The 18,646-nt window shown below is 39.4% G+C and overlaps 1 protein-coding gene across 1 annotated transcript; it reads right to left on the bottom strand.

Annotated features, from left to right (window-relative positions):
- Positions 1 to 829: 829 nt before the first annotated feature.
- On the bottom strand, positions 830 to 18,344 carry MASTL (microtubule associated serine/threonine kinase like). The gene is made up of 13 exons (XM_041488344.1): positions 18,266 to 18,344; positions 17,477 to 17,614; positions 15,809 to 15,948; positions 14,965 to 15,053; positions 13,566 to 13,672; positions 13,121 to 13,256; positions 12,342 to 12,514; positions 9,958 to 11,193; positions 8,998 to 9,136; positions 7,519 to 7,533; positions 5,616 to 5,729; positions 5,428 to 5,529; positions 830 to 3,990 (listed from the first exon to the last, which is right to left on the bottom strand). Exons 2-13 carry the CDS (start codon positions 17,609 to 17,611, stop codon positions 3,833 to 3,835), a joined length of 2,544 nt encoding a protein of 847 aa, XP_041344278.1. The 5' UTR covers positions 17,612 to 17,614; positions 18,266 to 18,344; the 3' UTR covers positions 830 to 3,832.
- Between the last annotated feature and the right edge of the window lie 302 nt (positions 18,345 to 18,646).

The following is an 18,646-nucleotide window of genomic DNA, read 5'->3' as shown; positions in this document are numbered from 1 at the left end:
CACTTGTCACTCAGAACTGGGCCTATCTCAAACTCACCATAAATTGAACAGATTTCTAGTTGGCAGGTATTTCAGCTTAAAGGTAAGGAAAACTGGTTGTTTTGGTTTTTTTATCCTTTGCCCAGGTACAAAGAGACACAGCTTTGCTGTGGAGGCAGTTAGCACAAGCAGGTGGCTGGAGCTCAGAGCTGGCATACATGCTTCAGCCTGTGCTCTCTGCAGGAAAGAGTTCTGCATAGCACTGGAAAGGGCCAGAGCCAGCCCCAAACTGCACTTGTGAAGAACACATCAGCCTGGTTTCCTGCAGCAAATCAGTCTTCACCTGAAAGGCAGATGTTTGCCCTGCAGTTTGCCCCATATCAAACCAGATTAGACGCTCCATCCCCTCAGAGCTGTCAGCTGAGAGCATGGAAGCAGAGCTGGGTCTAAGTGTGCACATGGTGCAGCATCCTCAGGGCTCTGCTGCTTCTGTTCTGGTGCTGAGGAGATGGAGCCACCATCCTTTCTCAACTCATGTGAGTTATGCAGAGGAGGAGACTCACACCCCACAGGAGTTACAGGCTCGCTCAGGACTTTACTCTCCCGCCATTTCAGTACACAGTGCAGCTGGTACTAAGGCTTACAGGCAGGGGCTAGCAAGTTATGAGCTAACTGAAGGGCATACAGACCTGTACTGAAAGTGATAGCTATTTCCTTGCTTCAAAATCACTGCCTTTGCTGAGGTAGTGGGAAGCACTCAGGGTTTCTTTGTGTAAAAATCCATTTGCCACACTCCCAGCAGAGGAAAAAGTAACACAATAAAGAAAAACAAGATGCAGAAGCACAACTGCACTATTTTATTTTATATATTTACACAAAAGTAAAGTGAATTTTTGAAGCATGAATTTTGAAGTAAGTGCAAAGTGAACTTTTGGAGAATGAAGTAGAGAGGAAAAGAATGCATTTTATTGCCAGAGTTAGCATGTGGCAAACCCAGTCATGCTTCAACTGGAATCTCTTAGCTCAACAACACACGGCAGCACTTCAGCACCTTGGCCCCCAGATACTGCCCCATGTGTAGGTGAGCCCAACAGCACATGAGGGCTGGGAATAACTGTCCAAAACTGCTGCTTCTGTGGAACCAAGTACGACACTGGTCTCTCCAGTAGTTTTCAGGTGGACTGTGCTAATGGCTGATAAACAGCCTCCCAAGATAACCTGGAAGCTACAGAGTTCACGTGTAGGTTATGCACATAAAGTTTAGGCCTTCAGGGAGCACCGTGTAACAGCTGGAAGACTTGGCAAATGGTATTCCACAGCTTCTAAGCATCAGGAACTTTTGCCAGCCTACACTGTTATTTGCAGATCTTTACTAATAACACTTGATCTCTTCCAGCTACTACATTATACCTTTTAACCTTCTACCTGTAGTATTTCAAGTCAAGCAACAAGTGGGACAAAACCAGTGGGACTAAGTTGACAAGGAATTCCATGTTGAACAGTAAAGCTAGGATTCACCTTTTTACAAAAGATAAAAGGTCCCACCAACCAAAACAACCCACAACAAACAAAACCACATCACAAATCGCAACAATCAACATCTGACATTCAGCTCCATGTTTGCTATAACCAGGATAAATGCAAGATCATGAATAGAACAGGATATTGCAATATTTTCAGGGCTAATTGTGTGAAATTTAAATTTCACACAGCAGTGTAGTGATAACTTTATATTAAACATTCAGATTTGTCAATTGGCCAATTTACTGTTCTACAGATTCTATGTTTTTGTATTAATCAACTGATTTTGTATTAATTCTGTGTTTTTGCATTAATCAACTAGTAGAAATGCCACAATTTTCTTTTAGGATAAGATTTTTACAGAAGCTTACATGACCCTTGGAGATGTTTAAGAACTATTTCAAGGGGTTAAAGAAGATTATACCAGTGCAACAAGTTTCTTCCACCTTGATGGGAGTGTGTTATACTGCCAAATGGGAGCAGATGTAACCATTTGTAAAGTACTGAAGACAAAGAGCTGTTGTGGTGTTCAGTATCTTATTTCTTTGACATGAAATCATAGTTAATGGAAGAATAAATTGCATAAAATACCAGTGATTAAGGCACCCTACTACCCCAGTTTATGTATTCTAACTCTACACAGGAAAACTACTAAAGAACTTCTCATCACTTTCAGATAATGTTGTCTATGAATACTGCTTCAGTAATGCATTCATTTGTTTGCACCTTTTCCATCATGTAACAATTGCAGTGTGACTGAACAATTTAGAACTTCTCTGAAACTTAGCAAATGGAGTGAGATTCACTGCATGTTTTGCAAGTTGCCAAGATTCTGTTTCACAAAATTGAGTTATCACAACAAGAGCTGGGATTGGTCATTCTGAGGTATTAAAAATCAGCCCTCTTTAGGTCTTTCTAGGAAACTTCCTTTTTCTTCACCATTCCCATTCCTTTCCCAGCAATGAAGGGACAGCAGGGAGCCTGGCACTATTTGCTCAGAATTCCATCAATAAATCTTGTCTTGCACAAAGCAGGGTAATGAAGGGACAGCTCACTACTGCTACAAAAAGAGTCAGTTCATGAAACCAAAAGGCACTTGGCAAAAATCACTGGCAAAATGCTTGGCTTCTGGCACATGGCCCTTGGCTGGTAACACCATCTAGCACAAATGATCTTTATCTAACATGTATTAACCTGAAAAATTAAAATCTTCTTTAAGTTAGAGACATATATGCAAGAAAAATACTGAAGAATATTTAAACAGAATTATCTACAAATAAAGCTCTAAAACCTAGCAGACACAAGATTTGTATTGCATTTAAAGATAATTTAAATATACTTCCCCCTAATTTAGGTTTATACAGAATATACACTTATATTCTAGTCAAAATCCAAGCTCTGGCTGTGAGTTTACAGAACAGTCTGTTAGCCTACAATGTATTACAGTCTTTAGTATTTGGCAGCTTCAGTATGAATACTACTTGTTAGAAAACAAAAAATCACCCGTCACTTGTCATCTGACACAAGGGAGCACACACACACACACACTGGGCATTTTCTATATAAAACCAGTAACTGCTAAAATGTATGTTCAGTCCAGCTTCCTACAGCCCAAGTGGTTACAACACAACAGCTTAAGCAGAGCATTTGTTCCACAGACTTGCCCCAAGTATCCTCTCCCTGCCCCATTTCTCTAGGACAGGATAATAACCAGAGGAACTCCTGCCAGTCTCACGTGCCACCTGTAGCCAAATTAACTTGGAATACCGATGTATCTTCCCATCCCTTCTTGGGAATAGGACAAACAGACGACAAGACATTGCAATGCTGCATTAAGCTTTCAATTTTCCACCTTGAATAGAAATGACCAGTTTTGCACAGTGGATCTTTATTCACACTGCTCAGACAGGACTGCTCCCAAAGCAGCTTGCCACCACACTGAGCCACCAATAGGTAAATTATTAATTAGATACAATTACAATTCCTTTATATCCTTTCCCTATTATGTTTAGCTGGGAAATAATGCAACAGTTCCTAACTGGAATAATTAATTACTATTAAAGAGCCCCATTATTGCCAAGAGTGATTAGGTCCGAGAAACACAATGCTCTGGCCCCTTAGTAAGGTGCAGTGAGATAACAAGTAGCATGAAGGCACTTGATACCAGTTTCATACAGTAGTTTCACTTTAGAATAAAGAAGGCTATAATAAAAATAGACTGGTAACTTGAAACACACTAAATTCAGCAAGGAAACTTAGTCAAGACCAAACTAGGGTTACAAGACAACCTGTAAGTGTGCAAAATCATGGAGAATGTTCACTTATCTTGATGCTATAAGCTAAATCCAGACACAGTCAGGTGCTGAGCATTGTTTCTAGCATCAAAGTAAGAGGTGTCAGTCTCATCATCTGGCTGAGGTATAAATGGCATGGTTTGATTCTGGAGATTATCCCAGTCCACCCCATGAAAGAGGGGGTGATGCTTCAGTTCTGAAACAGAAGTTCACATAAGCATTAGAAACTTCCTTTTGTCCAAGCCCCATAGTCACTTTGTTCCCTCATCTGTAACTGTCAGAAGATTTGCTCTATATTCCTTTTCTAGAAGTTCATAAAAGTGCAAATTGCAATTGGGCTTTGATTAACCCCAACTTTAGTAGGATCAAACTGTTGGCAGGACAAGTAGCTGCCACCCCCATCCAGGGAACCTGTTCCATACAATTCCACTGAGCCAAAAGCAGCTTGAAAGCTGCTCTTACCCAGAAAGACTGAATTTAGAGAAGCACAGCACTACAACAACATAACTGGGATTTCCCAGTACAAAAGGCTTCATGCTATAGTGATAAAAGGAAGAGCACAAATTTGGGAGAGGGGAGAGAAGATGACAGTGATGGAAACTTAGGTACAAGAAAAACTTAATGGTTGTCCTGAAAACTACTCATTCAACTGCACTTCAGTGGACTATAAATTGGACAAAGAGACCAGACAGAGTTGTAAATCTTGACAAAGAATGAATTTTGAAGAAGCTCAGATAGGAAGAAACCATTATGTCATCTATTTTAAAATTCTGCTCTTGACAGGAAATAAATCCAGAAATAAACACAATAACTTGAACGCAAAACACCTTCAAATTGCTTTTGGGAACTATCAAAACCACAGAATTCTCTGTTGACATAATAATCTTCATTCATAATCTCATGCCTTCTCTATTTTAATTTGGCTTGATTTCAGCTTCTAGCATTTAGTCTCTATGTGAAAGCCTCACCATAGTAAATTCCTTCTCTAGTGATTTCCTGAACAGTTCTCATAAGATTTCTTTCTCTATTTCCAAAATATCTCACTCTAAATTTCTATTATCAACCTTTTTTTAAACAAAAGCATAGTCACTGTTAACAATAGCCAGTGTTTAAGCCCTTCTACAAGGGAAAAAAAAGGTAGACTTTGTACAGTATATATTGTCCAGCTTTGTATTCTCCTATGCATTCAGCAAAGACAGGCTGATTCCTAAGAAAAAACTGCTCTCTCTGAATTAACTATTTGTTGTAAGAAGCTTCTCTCCCAAACTATCAACTTTTAATCAAGGTTCCCAACGTAATTTAGGTTAAAAATTCCAAATACCCATTAGATAAGAGAGAACTTTGGTATATCAGATGTCCAATACTAAAAATGTATAGCAGAACAGCAGTAAAGTAAAACAAAAGTTTAATTAAAAAAAATTAAAAACCAACAAAACAATCCAGCCCCAGAACTACCTTGTTCAGAAAGGAAAAACCTCACAAGAAATACAGAAAATACCACAACTTGTTAAGTGCTGTGGTACTATACATGGAACCTAGTGAGGCATTGAAGTTTATTAGCCTAAATTTCAGGAGGAGGAGATCACCACTTAAAAATCTGCAATTGGTTGCAAAGAACAATTTTAATACTAACCCTTCAGTCCAGCTCTCTTAGTAGTGTCAATTGTTAGAAGGAGATCTATTGCATTCTGGGCATTATCAGACAACTTTTCTTCACCCTCAGGCCAGGGAATATCTACAAAGATAGAGCTGAGTTAGTAATTCAAACTATAAAACAAATACTGGAAATACATACTTACCCTAATTACTGAAACACATTACCTCTTTTCAAAATATTTTGGAAGACCTGTGTTGGTGTTTCATCGTTAAAAGGTGGAATTCCAGTTAGAAACTCAAACAGACAAACTCCAAGGGCCCACCAGTCTACAGCAGAACCTGGCAAAATAAACCCACATAATTACATTTACAAAAATGATACTTGCAAAGACTTAAAGATTAGCAAAAGCTGAAGAGTGTTTAAATTCTGCAAGTTGCTTGAAAATTATGAAGAGACAAGTTGTATTTAATATTCATGCAGATTAAAAATATATTAAAATGTTTTCTAAAGCCACTCTGCTCTTTAATTCATTATAGGTAACACTGGGGTTTACTGATAAAACCAAGGGGGCTCTTGGTAACAATCTAATTATCAACTCCCATCACAGAGAATCCAGGAGCTAACTTCTCCAAGTGATTGTTTGGTGATAAGAAATAGATGCCTCATGACTAGAGCTGAGTGCTCCATGTTGCCACCTGTGCCCTTCTCTCAGTTCTTTACAAAGTCTCCAAAACTTCAGACTATTGAACTTCATTTTTGTCTGTCTAAATTATGATGAACATTATGAAGACAGCTTGCAGAAACGAGCCAGCACACATGAAGCTGCCATTACCTCCCATTACACTGAAGTGGCTGGGGCAATATGTAGTTACTACCTATCGCTGCTTTGTTATTAAATAGTTCTGGTTTTCCACATTCCAGGTTTTTTTGCCAATCTCTCCTATTAATATACATTGAAACCAGCAGGCAAAGCAATCCCAGACACCACTGCATGCATCCTAAGCTTCCTGCATCTTCAAGCCATGCCCACTCCACAGTATAAAGAACAGATGCCACAATTGCTGTTAAAAAAATTTAAAAAAAAACTTTGAAAGATAATAAAGCTAATCGTTCTTGGCTTTTTTGGCACATAAAAAAAAGCCTAAGACACCTCCAAGCAAATGAATGTTTTGAGCCATTTCACAAAGACTACTGTGAAGTTTAGAAGTGCTGAAAACCAGAGTGTTTAACCAGTATGGAGTACACTTTTAGCAGCTCCTAACAGCGGTAAGAGTGCCCACCAAGCTAAGCGCATCAAAGCAGTGAGTTCACATCCACTGTTGTTAAGGGTACCTGCATGTTCAGAAAAACACTCCCAGCTCCAGTCAAAGTCTAATAAGATCACAACCTGAACAATGTAATAACCAGGTTTCAGCAGCAATTCTTCCCACACAAAGTCTAACTAAAGTTAGATTAACTTTTACCATATCCCTACTAAACAGGACCCAAGGACAGCATGAAGCTCTGCTGGGGAGGTTAAGGTGGGATATCAAGAAAAGCTTTTTCACCCAGAGGGTGGCTGGGCACTGGAACAGGCTCCCCAGGGCAGTGGTCACAGCATCAAGCCTGGCAGAGTTAAGAAGCGTTTGCACAGTGCTCTCAGGGACATGCTGTGACTCTTGGGGCTGTCCTGGGCAGGGACAGGAGCTGGACTCAATGATCCTTGTGGGTCCCTTCCAACGTGGGATATTCTAGGATTTGAAGCAAGAAGCAGTAACACCAGATCTTCAGCACCTGAACCTTCTTCACTCATAGGCAAAGTAAATCAGAATGACTGCAATAAAGTGAAAGGCAGCAATGAGAAAAAGTGTCTCTGGCTTTACCTCCTGTTAAACAATTTCAGAATGCTGACTTTCCTTCTGAAGTACATGTTTACATGTACGATTTCTGATAGCTTAGTCACACTGATATGATGTTTCCTTACTCTGCAAGCATCACACATTTTTATGTGGAGGCATATTGGACATGTCTTTCTATACAGAAACATTGTTCACCCAAACAATGTTCTCAGAAACTGTGATCTGGTTATACTTTGACTGTTCAGTTCTGCTGAACACTTCAGTTCTGCATAGAATATAGAAAACTCACCAGAGATCAGAGTCCCTGCATACAAAAAGACAATGAAGTAAAAATATTACAATTATTGCCCAAAAAAACCCCCATAACAAATACAAACATTGGAGAATCATACTTGATATTCAAAGGCATAGGAATGAAGATTTTTTTTCCCTAAGGTAGTATTCCACAATAAGGAAAGATGGCAATGTTAAATCTAAGTTAGAAATAAAAACAAAATAGTTTTGTAACATGATTAATTTAGGATTAAAACTACATTTACAAGCAGCTCAACACGTGAAATATTTAGTGAGGGAAAATTTGGAGTTCCAAAAACCCTGGCTTCACTGAAGGTAATGGGAGACTTGTAATTTCCTGACAGAAACCCCAGACTCTGCAAGTTTTCACTGAAGTCCTCAAAACGCAGTAACCACAGAGAAATCATCCTGTGACCAAGTTTCACATTGTCTAAGTAGCACTGATTACATTTCCAAAATATTATCCACTTTTAACATCTGCCAGATATGCAGGAATCCTAAATCGAAGTGCAAAACAACAACCATTTATGTTTAGTATTTTCAGTTTTTACTGTTAAATTGTTAAATTTCTTAACAGAGTTTTAGTTACTTTATATTAGCAGAATTTTATTGCTCCACAGAACAGAAATCACTATCTCTCAATGAGGGTCTCTCTCTCACATAATGTTCCCAAGACTTGCAGCTCTAGAAAATAGTAGTATACTTTTGGGATGGAAATAAAATGCAATTATACATCAACAACTGTATTAGAGAGAGATACATTGCATTTAATTTTTGTTAATGCTTCTTGAAAGTTAGCAGAAACCTATTTCAGACTTTTTGTTAATCTCAGTGGACCTCAGAATGAGACAAAAAATTATGCCCTTCAAAGTTGTGCTATTTTACTATAGTATTTTGAAAACAAACAAAGCAACCCAAAAAACCAATCTCCAAAAATTTTATGGTTATTACTGCATCCTTATACAGAAGATTCTGTCAGATGTCTGTAGTGTTTCATGAGGTCACTCAACTAAATAACTGATTTTAAGGCAACTTCATAAAATTGTCTGGCTTCACATAACAATTATCAATGAACACAGAAGACATTCTAAAAATAATTGGAAGCTTAAGCCTTTCACTCTAAAATTTCACTAAATTCCCCCTTTCCCATCCCAAAGAATCTTTAAGGGCACTCAGGATGACCAAGTTGTTACTCCTAAGCCACATACAAGTTTCAGGCTGCCAATGCAGCTTCCAATGCTGATTGGCAGCAAGCCTGCTGGTGGGCAACCAAAACCTCTGGTTATGAGAAAGCAGTAAAGGAATGGATGGAGCAGCTGAAGCAAACACAGCCACCCACAATGTCAAAAGCTTAGCACTAGCTATTTTAGAAGAATTCCCCATCTTATTGCTTGAAGGGTTTACAGTTCTACAGACACTTAGAAATGTAAAGGTGCCACCTTTCAAGTACTGACAGATGGCTGGTTTGCCTTACCATGAGGCTGTGTCAAAAGCAGCTCCGGTGCCAGGTAGTCTGGGGTCCCCAGGATGCGTTCACCTTCTACGGGGGCAGCTCCTCTTCGAACACTCTTTGGAGTCCGGTACGGTGTGCCAGCATCCCCTCGATAAGGGGTCTGAAAGATGGGACAAGGACTGCAGATGTCAAACAAAACCAGCTCAGAACCTCCCCATCTCCAGGTTTAGTCACAGATGTAATAACTGATACTTAAGTTCAAGCCAAGAACAAGTCACAAAACATTCCCTGAAAAGCATGTGTGAAATGTGCTTCCATTGCTTTATCTCAACAGTCTTGAAGCATAAAGATGCCTACTCTTTGAGAAACTTTTCCTAAGTTCTTCCTCCAGTGTCACATCCAGCAGCTATCACTGTTCACATCAATCTTCATTGTAATAGGCTTGTAACTGGGCACTTGACAGAATACATTGCACCATCACTTTTAACAGGATTTAAAAAAAAAAAAGAAGTAGCAGGTACAATGGCAGTTACCAGCAGCTGAACAGCATTCACACTATCTTGGGAAGAGTGCAGGACAACAAAAAAAAAAAGTCAGAAAAAAAAATAAAAATCAAAGACTTCCCATTACATTAGGAAACCTATAACTGCTCACAGAAAATATGACACTGCACTAGGAGCAGAATGAGACAAAACAGCACGGGCTTTTTTCAATCAGTTCACTCTAACAGCAAAGATTTCTCAGAGATGGACAGTCAATGCATGTTGAGCCAAAGGCAAACCAGTAAACATAAAGCTACTGCTAAATTCTTACAGATGTAATTTTGGCCACACAAGTGCAGCAAGTGAAACCCTGTCAACAGAGGTCATTTTGACAGACTGCCTCAAACTACTTGAGTTTTCCCTAAATTTACCACTGAAATGATTTCAGGTCCCTAATGTGCAATGCACATACAAAGTTTCTATCTGCATCCTTACCTACCTGATAGACCTGGTATGATCTTCCTTTCTGTAATGGAGTGAGAGCAGTTGGGTAAGAGCCACTGCAAGCAGGTGAAAGATCCATTATATCTAAGGAAGCCATGCTGCATGGCTCAGATATATTGGATAGATTGATTGGACTATTATAACTCCGAAAAACAACAGCATTTTTTTTTAAGAGACTCAGTGCTTCCTTCATCTTTTCTGAAGGAGAAAATACTGCGTCAAGGTAAGTTTCTTCCATGTGTTTCTGGTCATTATCCTTTTTCTGATGTAATGGCTTGCAGTCCTGGACTGTATGTGCCTTCTCTCCATACTGTGAGGCATCTCGGAACTCTGGTGATGTTATTAACACACCTTCAGGTTTTGGTTCCTCAAAGGAGAGGTCTTTAACACTTCTGTCCAAATCTAAAAGCTGTTTTTCTAGATGGCTTTCTGTAACAGACACTTCAGGAAGTAAATCAGAATCTGCACTGAAGACATCTAAAGGTTTTTCATCATCAGTGACTAAAAAACTTGAGTTCATGTACTCCTTTTCATCATCCTTTCCACAGTCTGCATCCAGATCACACATAAGATTTTTAGCTACAGTTGGAGTAAGCGATCTTTCTACTGTTTCCTGGTTACTAATAAAACTCTTCACTTCTTCCTTGCTTTCACAGGTGTCACATAGGCATCCATCATTACAAAGCATTAGGGATTGAATTTCTGTTGTCAAACCTGTCCCTTTGTTTCCTGGAAATTCTGAGATCTGACAGCCACGTTTATATTCTGCATTGCTTTTTTTAACATAGTTAAGTTCCTGACAAGGACTAGTGTCAACTGATTCAAAGCTTCTTTTTACACCTGGCTTTTCAAACATTACTTCCTCTTTGACAGGCTCATTCTGCCTTGAAAGTGACTGTTGTAGTCTGGAAGTCTCCGCTGTTTCATAAATCATCTCTCTTTTATTTACAAAGACTTTTTCTTTCCAAATCTTATTTTCAGAAATACACTTTCTTACTATGCCTTTCACATCCAGAGTGCTCACGGGAGTATCTGTTATACCCAAATGTTCACTTCCCAACTTCTGCCTACTGCCAGACTCATTACTGGCAATGGGAGAAATGGCAGACTCAAGTTCTTTCTCCTTGAAAACTTCAACACCTTTGCTATTTGGCAACATAGTATTTGAAGGGAGAGCTGACCCACTGTTACTGGTTTTGCATGTTGTAGAACGAGGTTCATCTTCACTTTGCTGCAAAAAAGCAAATTAAGTTTTGAGTATCAAGAAAAATATGATTACAGCATTATAGAAATGTTTAATTTTAAATATTTCATTACAGCCTCCATAATGAAATGCAGATTTGCAAACCTTACTCATTCTAACTACTACTAGTGAAAAATCATACTTCAAAATATAAAAAAAACCAAAACCAAATAAGGTATAACTTGGCAATTTGACTTCTTTTAAGAACATAAAATAAGCTTACTATAATACAATAGAAAATAACATATTTCTAAATGCCAAAGGATAAAAAAATAGAGCAATTGATGCTGTATTTGTGATTTTATTTTAAGAAATTAAGCTACAGAAGTTTTCAGTTTCCAAAACAGCCCAAAGGAAAGAACTCCATTATAGTACCCTGTGGTATATTACACTTCAGAGATGACAAAAGGAAAATCTGATATTCCTAATGTTTTGATAACACAATACTAAAACCAAGGCCTAAGAAACAGATAGACACAGAATAATAAATTGTTTTAAATGTAAGTTGTTCTGTATGCTCTAAATAGGAATCATGGCAAGGATCTACATAGCACAGCAGCATTTTCTTTTAGGTTTGTGTAGAATACATTTAAATAGGATAAAATATTATCAGCTATAATTATTGGTGTTAGATTAGTTGATACAAAACCCTTCAGTAATAAAAGCCCTAAACTTTTCAGTTTAACAGCTAGTAGAAGTTTGAAGTGGATTTTATTGTCTTGCCAAGTTCTGTCTTTTAAAGAAATTCTTTTGCTCACAATGCTGAGCAAATAAAAGGTATAGGGACAAGGTCAGCTTCCAAAAAGCCACTGCTCCCAGCAGTGCCCACCCTGTGCAGGACAGGGCTAAACCAGTGACGGTCAGTGAAACCAGTGATGGTTCTCTCCTTTGCTGCAGGCTCAGTAGCATTTGCTTCTCCTGTTATATTGCAAAGGACTAATATTTGTTTGAAAGAAAAGGTTATATCAGTTTGATCCAAAATCCTACTCAACACAAATTACAACCCCTGCTCCTTCTACTGTAGGAAAGTTTCTCAACACCTGAAATAACTGAGGTAAATAAGTAAATAGAAGACATTTGCATACACAAGTACAAACTAATTTTAATTTAGAGTGGGAAGATGGAACAGTCCTGACCTCTACACCTTTCCCGCACCTGGGGCTGCTCCACTTTTCTGATTCCACACTGGACAGGTGTGTGTGAGACTGACTACTGACACTGGAGGCACCAAACCTGTTTCTTGACTGAAGCAGAGTAGGAGTTAAACTCCTTGCTGGCATCACAGGAGTTAATTGCGAATTATCCAGATCTTAAGAGAAAAAGAAATTCAAATGTTGATGCAAACAGGCAACATATACTGACTGACTTCAGGCAACATATACTGACTGATGTTAAGCTTTCACATCAAAGGAAACTGAGGAAAGCTATGTTGACAATAATTTCTCTTGTCATTTTTCCTGCATAGTCAATTTACACATTTTTTGAATTAGGGACTTGCCAAGAATGTAAAAGCAGTACAAACATTAGCAGCATAGTTGCCTTCTTTCTCATTTCAGGTTAGAAATATGAAAGCAGCATGAGAAGACAATTTAAATAAAAGCATACATTGCTATATTTAACAATTTCCACTGAAAGTATGTCAAGAGCTGACACTATTTCCATAAAATGTTAAAGGGCAATTCTGAATTCAGGGGTCATGATTTGAAAAAACCCAATCAAATGAAACCACTTTAGAAGATGACATAAGTAGTGTAGATGAAAACGTGCCATATGTAAAGCACTGAAGAAATGGTGAAGAGCAAGACACCAATAGAATCACACCTTTTATGAAGTGGGTCCAAACTACTCACATAAAATTAAAGGACCACAACCTTACAGCCAGAGTATTCCTCAGCACAAGGCCTGGTATACTCACGTGTTTTGAACAATTTAGTTGAAAGAGGGGTATTTTCCTTTTGGGCCACAGGTACAGGAGAAACTGCTCCATGTGGACTGTCAGACGTTGGACTCGATTTGTGTCCTGGCACTTTCATTCCTACAGGAGGAGTATACTAACAAGCAGAAAGAAGCACAGTAAAAAGTTAATGGAGTCTGAACAAATTCTCAATCCAGGACAGAGTGTAACTTCACCCATTCTTTATGATGTTTGCATTGGAGCTTGGCCATGCCTATTAAAAAGTCAACAATTCAAAAGTCCAAGATAATCGCATAAGAATTTCAAAGTACTCTAAACTCTAATCACAAGTCATTCTACCAGCTGGCAAAAGAGATGCAAGAATAGCCTTCTCATGCAACTTTTTAATTTAAGATAGTAAATAAACTAAAATTAAATACTTCAAAGACAGTGAAAATTTACTTACAAAGCCCAGAGAACTGATAAGAGACAACAATTGTCCTGGAGTACGTGAGTAGTCCTGTTTTGGTTTTGCCATTGATGGAGTAGTAAGGATATCTATCATATTTATCTCTACAGAGGAAAAAAACCCAAAATCAAATAGATCAGGTTTACATTTTGATATTTAACAAAGGCAAAGTTGCAGACATTTACATAAGATTAATGAAGGTGAAGAAAAAATTTAGTTACACACTCAACAAATATACAAATGAAGCCCAACTGAAGACTTACCTGCACGTTCTTAACACAAGGTGTTTTTTCTTATCCATACATTTATACATACTCAAGTTGTAGAAGCCAATTTTTTTTTCCAACACACTACATGAAAAGCACAACATTTTCTAATTTGATATCAGCTTTGGTTTTTAGGCAGCAGTTCCAGCTTATGGCTTGTGGAATAGCATACCCAATTTGATTCCAAACCTGCCATCACTCCAAAAGACATCTCAAAAAAGCTACACAAGAATTTTTCCTAGGTGAAAATTCAACTGTAGATCCCTTTTGTTTTTTTTTTTTTGCTCACTAGCAGTAAGTAGCTTGAGAGCTTTCATATAAGGTTCAACTAGACACAGTAACCTGTCCCATTAGAACATCAGTTAAAGCAGTATATCATAAAAAATACAGAATCCCTAGGATTTTCCTTTATATTTTTAAAACCATGAATCAAACTCCACTAGGCAACTCTGAACTTCTACATTCCTTTAACTATATAAAAAGAATGTACCCTCCAGCAGCTGTCTCAAAAAAAACTGAACTGGTGCTGTGCAGCCTAAGTTTGGATGATCTGGCTAAGGAGGTACAAACCAGAAATTGGCTATTCACCTTAAGATCTGCAGCCTGTGCCAGACAGTCATGACTATTCAGCTGTATTTTCTGCTTGAAAAGAGAATGTTCATAAGCCAAAGCACTGAGCTGATCTTCCCCTTATCCTTCAAACTAATATGTGGAATGTCCCAGTTAATTTATTTGAAATTAATTTATACAGGACTGAGACATGAACTGAAGGCCAGAAGCAGAGAAACAGGAACAAGCCAGAATTATTCATTCACCCATTGAAATCTTCTAGTGGACTTCAGAAAACTTCAAAATCCGTATCACTCCAAAGAAAGGGCTCTAGATCATATTTCATACACCCTTGTCCCAAAGAATAAATATTTTACCTTCTGAAGTGCAATGCTAAGAGCAGACCCCTTATTAGCACACAGCTAATCAGTACTGACCTACTAGAAATCAGGTATTACTGTAACATTTGCACTTATTTAATTGAAAGGTGCCCTTTACAGGGATGTGAAGTATTCAAGAATATGGAAATATGATGCAGAAATACATTTTAATACAACAAAAATGATAGAAATAACTCTTACCTCTGTTCAGAGTAACTCTGGAAAGCCCAAAGTCTGTCAACTTGATATGTCCCTGATTAGAAATGAGCATATTGTCTGGCTTCAAATCCCTGAAAATATTAATACAGCTGAAGTCAGCAAAAATAGCACTGAGTAACATGAAGAAAGTTCACTGACCAGAAACACTCAATGCAAAACATTGGTCAGAGCTGTTTAATAGTAACCTCTCTTAGCCACCAGAATATTCCAGTTTGAGGGACACATCAAATGAATCAAATATATTTAGCATTAAATATGGCACAAACATCTCAGGCTTTGTAAAAATCACGCATGCATGTCAACAGCTGCATATTTTGTGCTTCAGCAGGCTCCTTCAACACAACAAGTGTCCTTCACAAGCAGCACCATCATAACATTTACCAGTGTGCAGCTCCTACAGGTGACAAGCAAACCTCCAGCAGGAGTTTTCATGTAGCTCTCTGTAGCATTGCTGAATGCAAACGGAACTCACTCGGGGGGAGCACCAGGGTAGCCAGTGTCCCTCTGTCCTACAGGCAGGCCCATGTGTGCAGTACCCAGAGCGTTCCTGAACCATCACAGCTGCTAATCCAGCACTGGACTGGGAAAGAGCTGGCAGGGGAAAGCAGAGTGGGCTTGTGTGCTCAGCACACACACAGATTTGATTTTAGCCATTGTTTCACGGCATTGCTGCAGTGCACACGTGCAAAAAGAGCGGCCGGGAGCTCCAGTAAATGAAGTGCCTGTGGAAGCTGCCACGATGAAACGGTGATGGTTATGTGCTAGAGTGAAAACATAGAAAACCCAAACTACCAAATACTTATTTGTAAGAAAAAAAAAAAATCACCTGTGGATTATTCCATGCCTATGAAGATAGTCAAGAGCCAATGCTGCTTCAGAAATATACTTAACAGCCATTTCTTCATCAAAATATCCATAAATATGGAGAAGAGATTTGACATCTCCACCAATAAGGTACTCCATCACCTGTCATTCAAGCATTTTAAATTTAAAACACATTTCAAAATTGCAAGTAAAATATAAAATAACTTTCACTGCTAGAAACATATGGTTTCAAAGAGCAGAAGCAGATAGAAGTACCTTTGTTCAACCTCATTTCCCACACAATACTTTTCACTTAGATAAAATAATTAAAGTGCCATTAACAGCAGACATGAAGCATTTTCTTCCTATAGATCATTTGCTTATTTTATTTGCCTAGATTACTTTTAGAAGCTAATTAAAAAGCTGACTATAGCTTTTGAGAGTTAACTACAGAAAATTTTCTATATTACAAATGTTATATATTTCTATATTGAATGTTATGTATTTTAACCTATATTTATATTCATATATTAATTTATATTTAGCTTAATATTGTATATTTCCATAGTACAGAAAATGAAGTGCAAAGCATTCCTGTGAAACTCAAGGCCTGAAGCCAAAGACCACCTGTTCTATACAAATCAAAGTATCTCAATACCTCATCTTGCAATAATTTATACACAATATTAAATTAAGACCTGAACTTTGTGAAATAAGTACAAACTATCAAAAGTGCAGTGAGAGTTACTGTGCATTTAAGACGTGTGAAAAAGAGTGAAAAAAAATACACACAAGCAGTAGACGATTATGCAGACACATCATGATGGCCCAAGTCATACTCAAAATAAAATAGAAGTCAGCAGGGCTTCTGAAACTCACTCTTTGATGTCAAGAAGGCATTTATGGTGTTTTGGTCAGGAAATCTCACCAGTACAATTACATTCCAATACACATTTTTCTTCCATATATATATACACAGAGACATATCCAGAGATTATAGCATCTCCTTTACAAATCCTTCACCCCGAAGTCCTCTACTCCATGCGGCAGTTCGGAGACTCCAGAAAAAGAAGCCTTTGCTTACACTCAAAATGCATTGTAGGATTTTACATAGCAACCTTGTCTCAGAAATTCATCAAGCTGTTCCCTGTGTGTGCTTACAGCAATCCACACAGATTGGGTCAGACTCTTTGCAGACAGTCTGAATCCTTATGTGGAAGCAGTATATAAGCCCATACACAAGTCCTGCTGTGCTCCACAGTGCTCTGTGTGGACCAGCATTTAGTTTTGTCACTCAGTTATCATCTTGTCATGTAGGTCAACAACTGTAACAAAATTTGAGCACTGGCAATAAGTAAAGTAGATTTCCTTTAAGGGAGCCATGGAGTATCTTCCAGTCACTTGGCTTCTGCTTGAATAGAATGCTTTCTTGTTTTCCCTAAGATTTCTACATATTTCTATGACAGAGCAGTTGTTAGAATTTCTAAGTTTCTCCTGTAACAGAGGGAAACATGAGCAGAAAGAGCCCACAGACACCAGAGGAAGGGAAATACTTTACTTGTTCAACCATTCTGAGAAAGATGTAAAAGTGACTAAGGAATACCATTACAAAAATCTTTTGAGATATTGCAACAGTTTATGCTCAATTTTCAAGACTACCATAAAATGTCACAGCCATTATTTTACTCACTAAATAGATGTTGTTTGCTGACTGAAGTGAGTAGTATAAGTGCACAATGAAAGGACTTTTACTGAGAGCCAGTGCATCCCTCTCTGCCTGCACCTGGTGAACCATATTTTTGTTGATCATGTCTGCTTTTTTCATCACCTGAAAAACAAAACAGAGCACACAAAATTATATAACCTCAAAATGCTCATAATAAAACTGCATAGATACATAGCTCTGCAGAGTGACGCCTATTTTGTATGACTGTTTTTATGTTTCCTATTCTTTGTGTACTATGTAAATTGTTATAATCCTTTTAATCACAAAGTCAAGTTTGCACAAATAATTGGTAAGCTTCTTACTAACAAGCCTAGATTTTAGCCCTTTGTGCAACGACATAGAAAATGCAACAGGTTTTTGTTGAGTTTTCTTAAAATACTTAGCAACAACGTTTTTTACAATTTATTCTCGTCTCTCTCAAAGGTAGTGCTTTACCCCCGGCAGGCGCAGCAGCTGAGGGGGCTCAGCCACGGCAACTGTGTTCAAGCGAGAAGGCAACAGCGCTCGGGCGCTTGGCAAGGTTTCCGCCGTTATTCCCCCCTATTTAAAGTACTTATAAAAGCAGCTGTCGTTATCAGAGGTCCCCTGAGCAAACCCTCCAGGACTCCGGGGGTCAGAGCGGGGCACGGCCGTGCGGACAGCTGCGGCCCGGCGGCGGCCGCTCCCCGAGGGCCCGGGGCTCGTAGCGGGGCCACGCCGCTCTCCCGCACAGGGCTGCCCCGCAGCAGCGCTGCGACCCCGGCGGCGCCTCACCTTCACGGCATAGAGCCGGCCTGCCTTGCGGCCCAGGTACACCTTCCCGAAGGCGCCGCGGCTGATAGGCTTCACGATGGTGAACTCCTCGATGGAGGGGGGCCGGGGGACCTCGACGCGCGTCGAGCCGGCGGCTGTGGCGGCGCTGGGGCTGGCAGCATCGCCCCGCTCGCCCCCGGGCCGCTCGGGTGCCATGGCGCGCCCGGCCCCGGGCCCGCCGCGATTCAAAGCGGCCCCGCCCGCGCCGTCACCAACGGCAACGGGAGCTCTCGCGAGAGCCCGCGGGGCGGCCGCGGGAGGCGCCGGCCATGGCGCGGCTGGGGCCGGGCGGCGGTGCTCCTCTGTGCCGCCCTCAGAACATGTCCGTGACAAAACAGTGCC

This window comes from Pyrgilauda ruficollis, unplaced genomic scaffold (assembly GCF_017590135.1).
Source record: "Pyrgilauda ruficollis isolate IOZ18807 unplaced genomic scaffold, ASM1759013v1 scaffold12, whole genome shotgun sequence".
Lineage (NCBI taxonomy): Eukaryota > Metazoa > Chordata > Aves > Passeriformes > Passeridae > Pyrgilauda > Pyrgilauda ruficollis.
The sequence above is the reverse complement of the archived record's forward strand: the minus strand, read 5'-3'. Positions and strand labels throughout refer to the sequence as shown.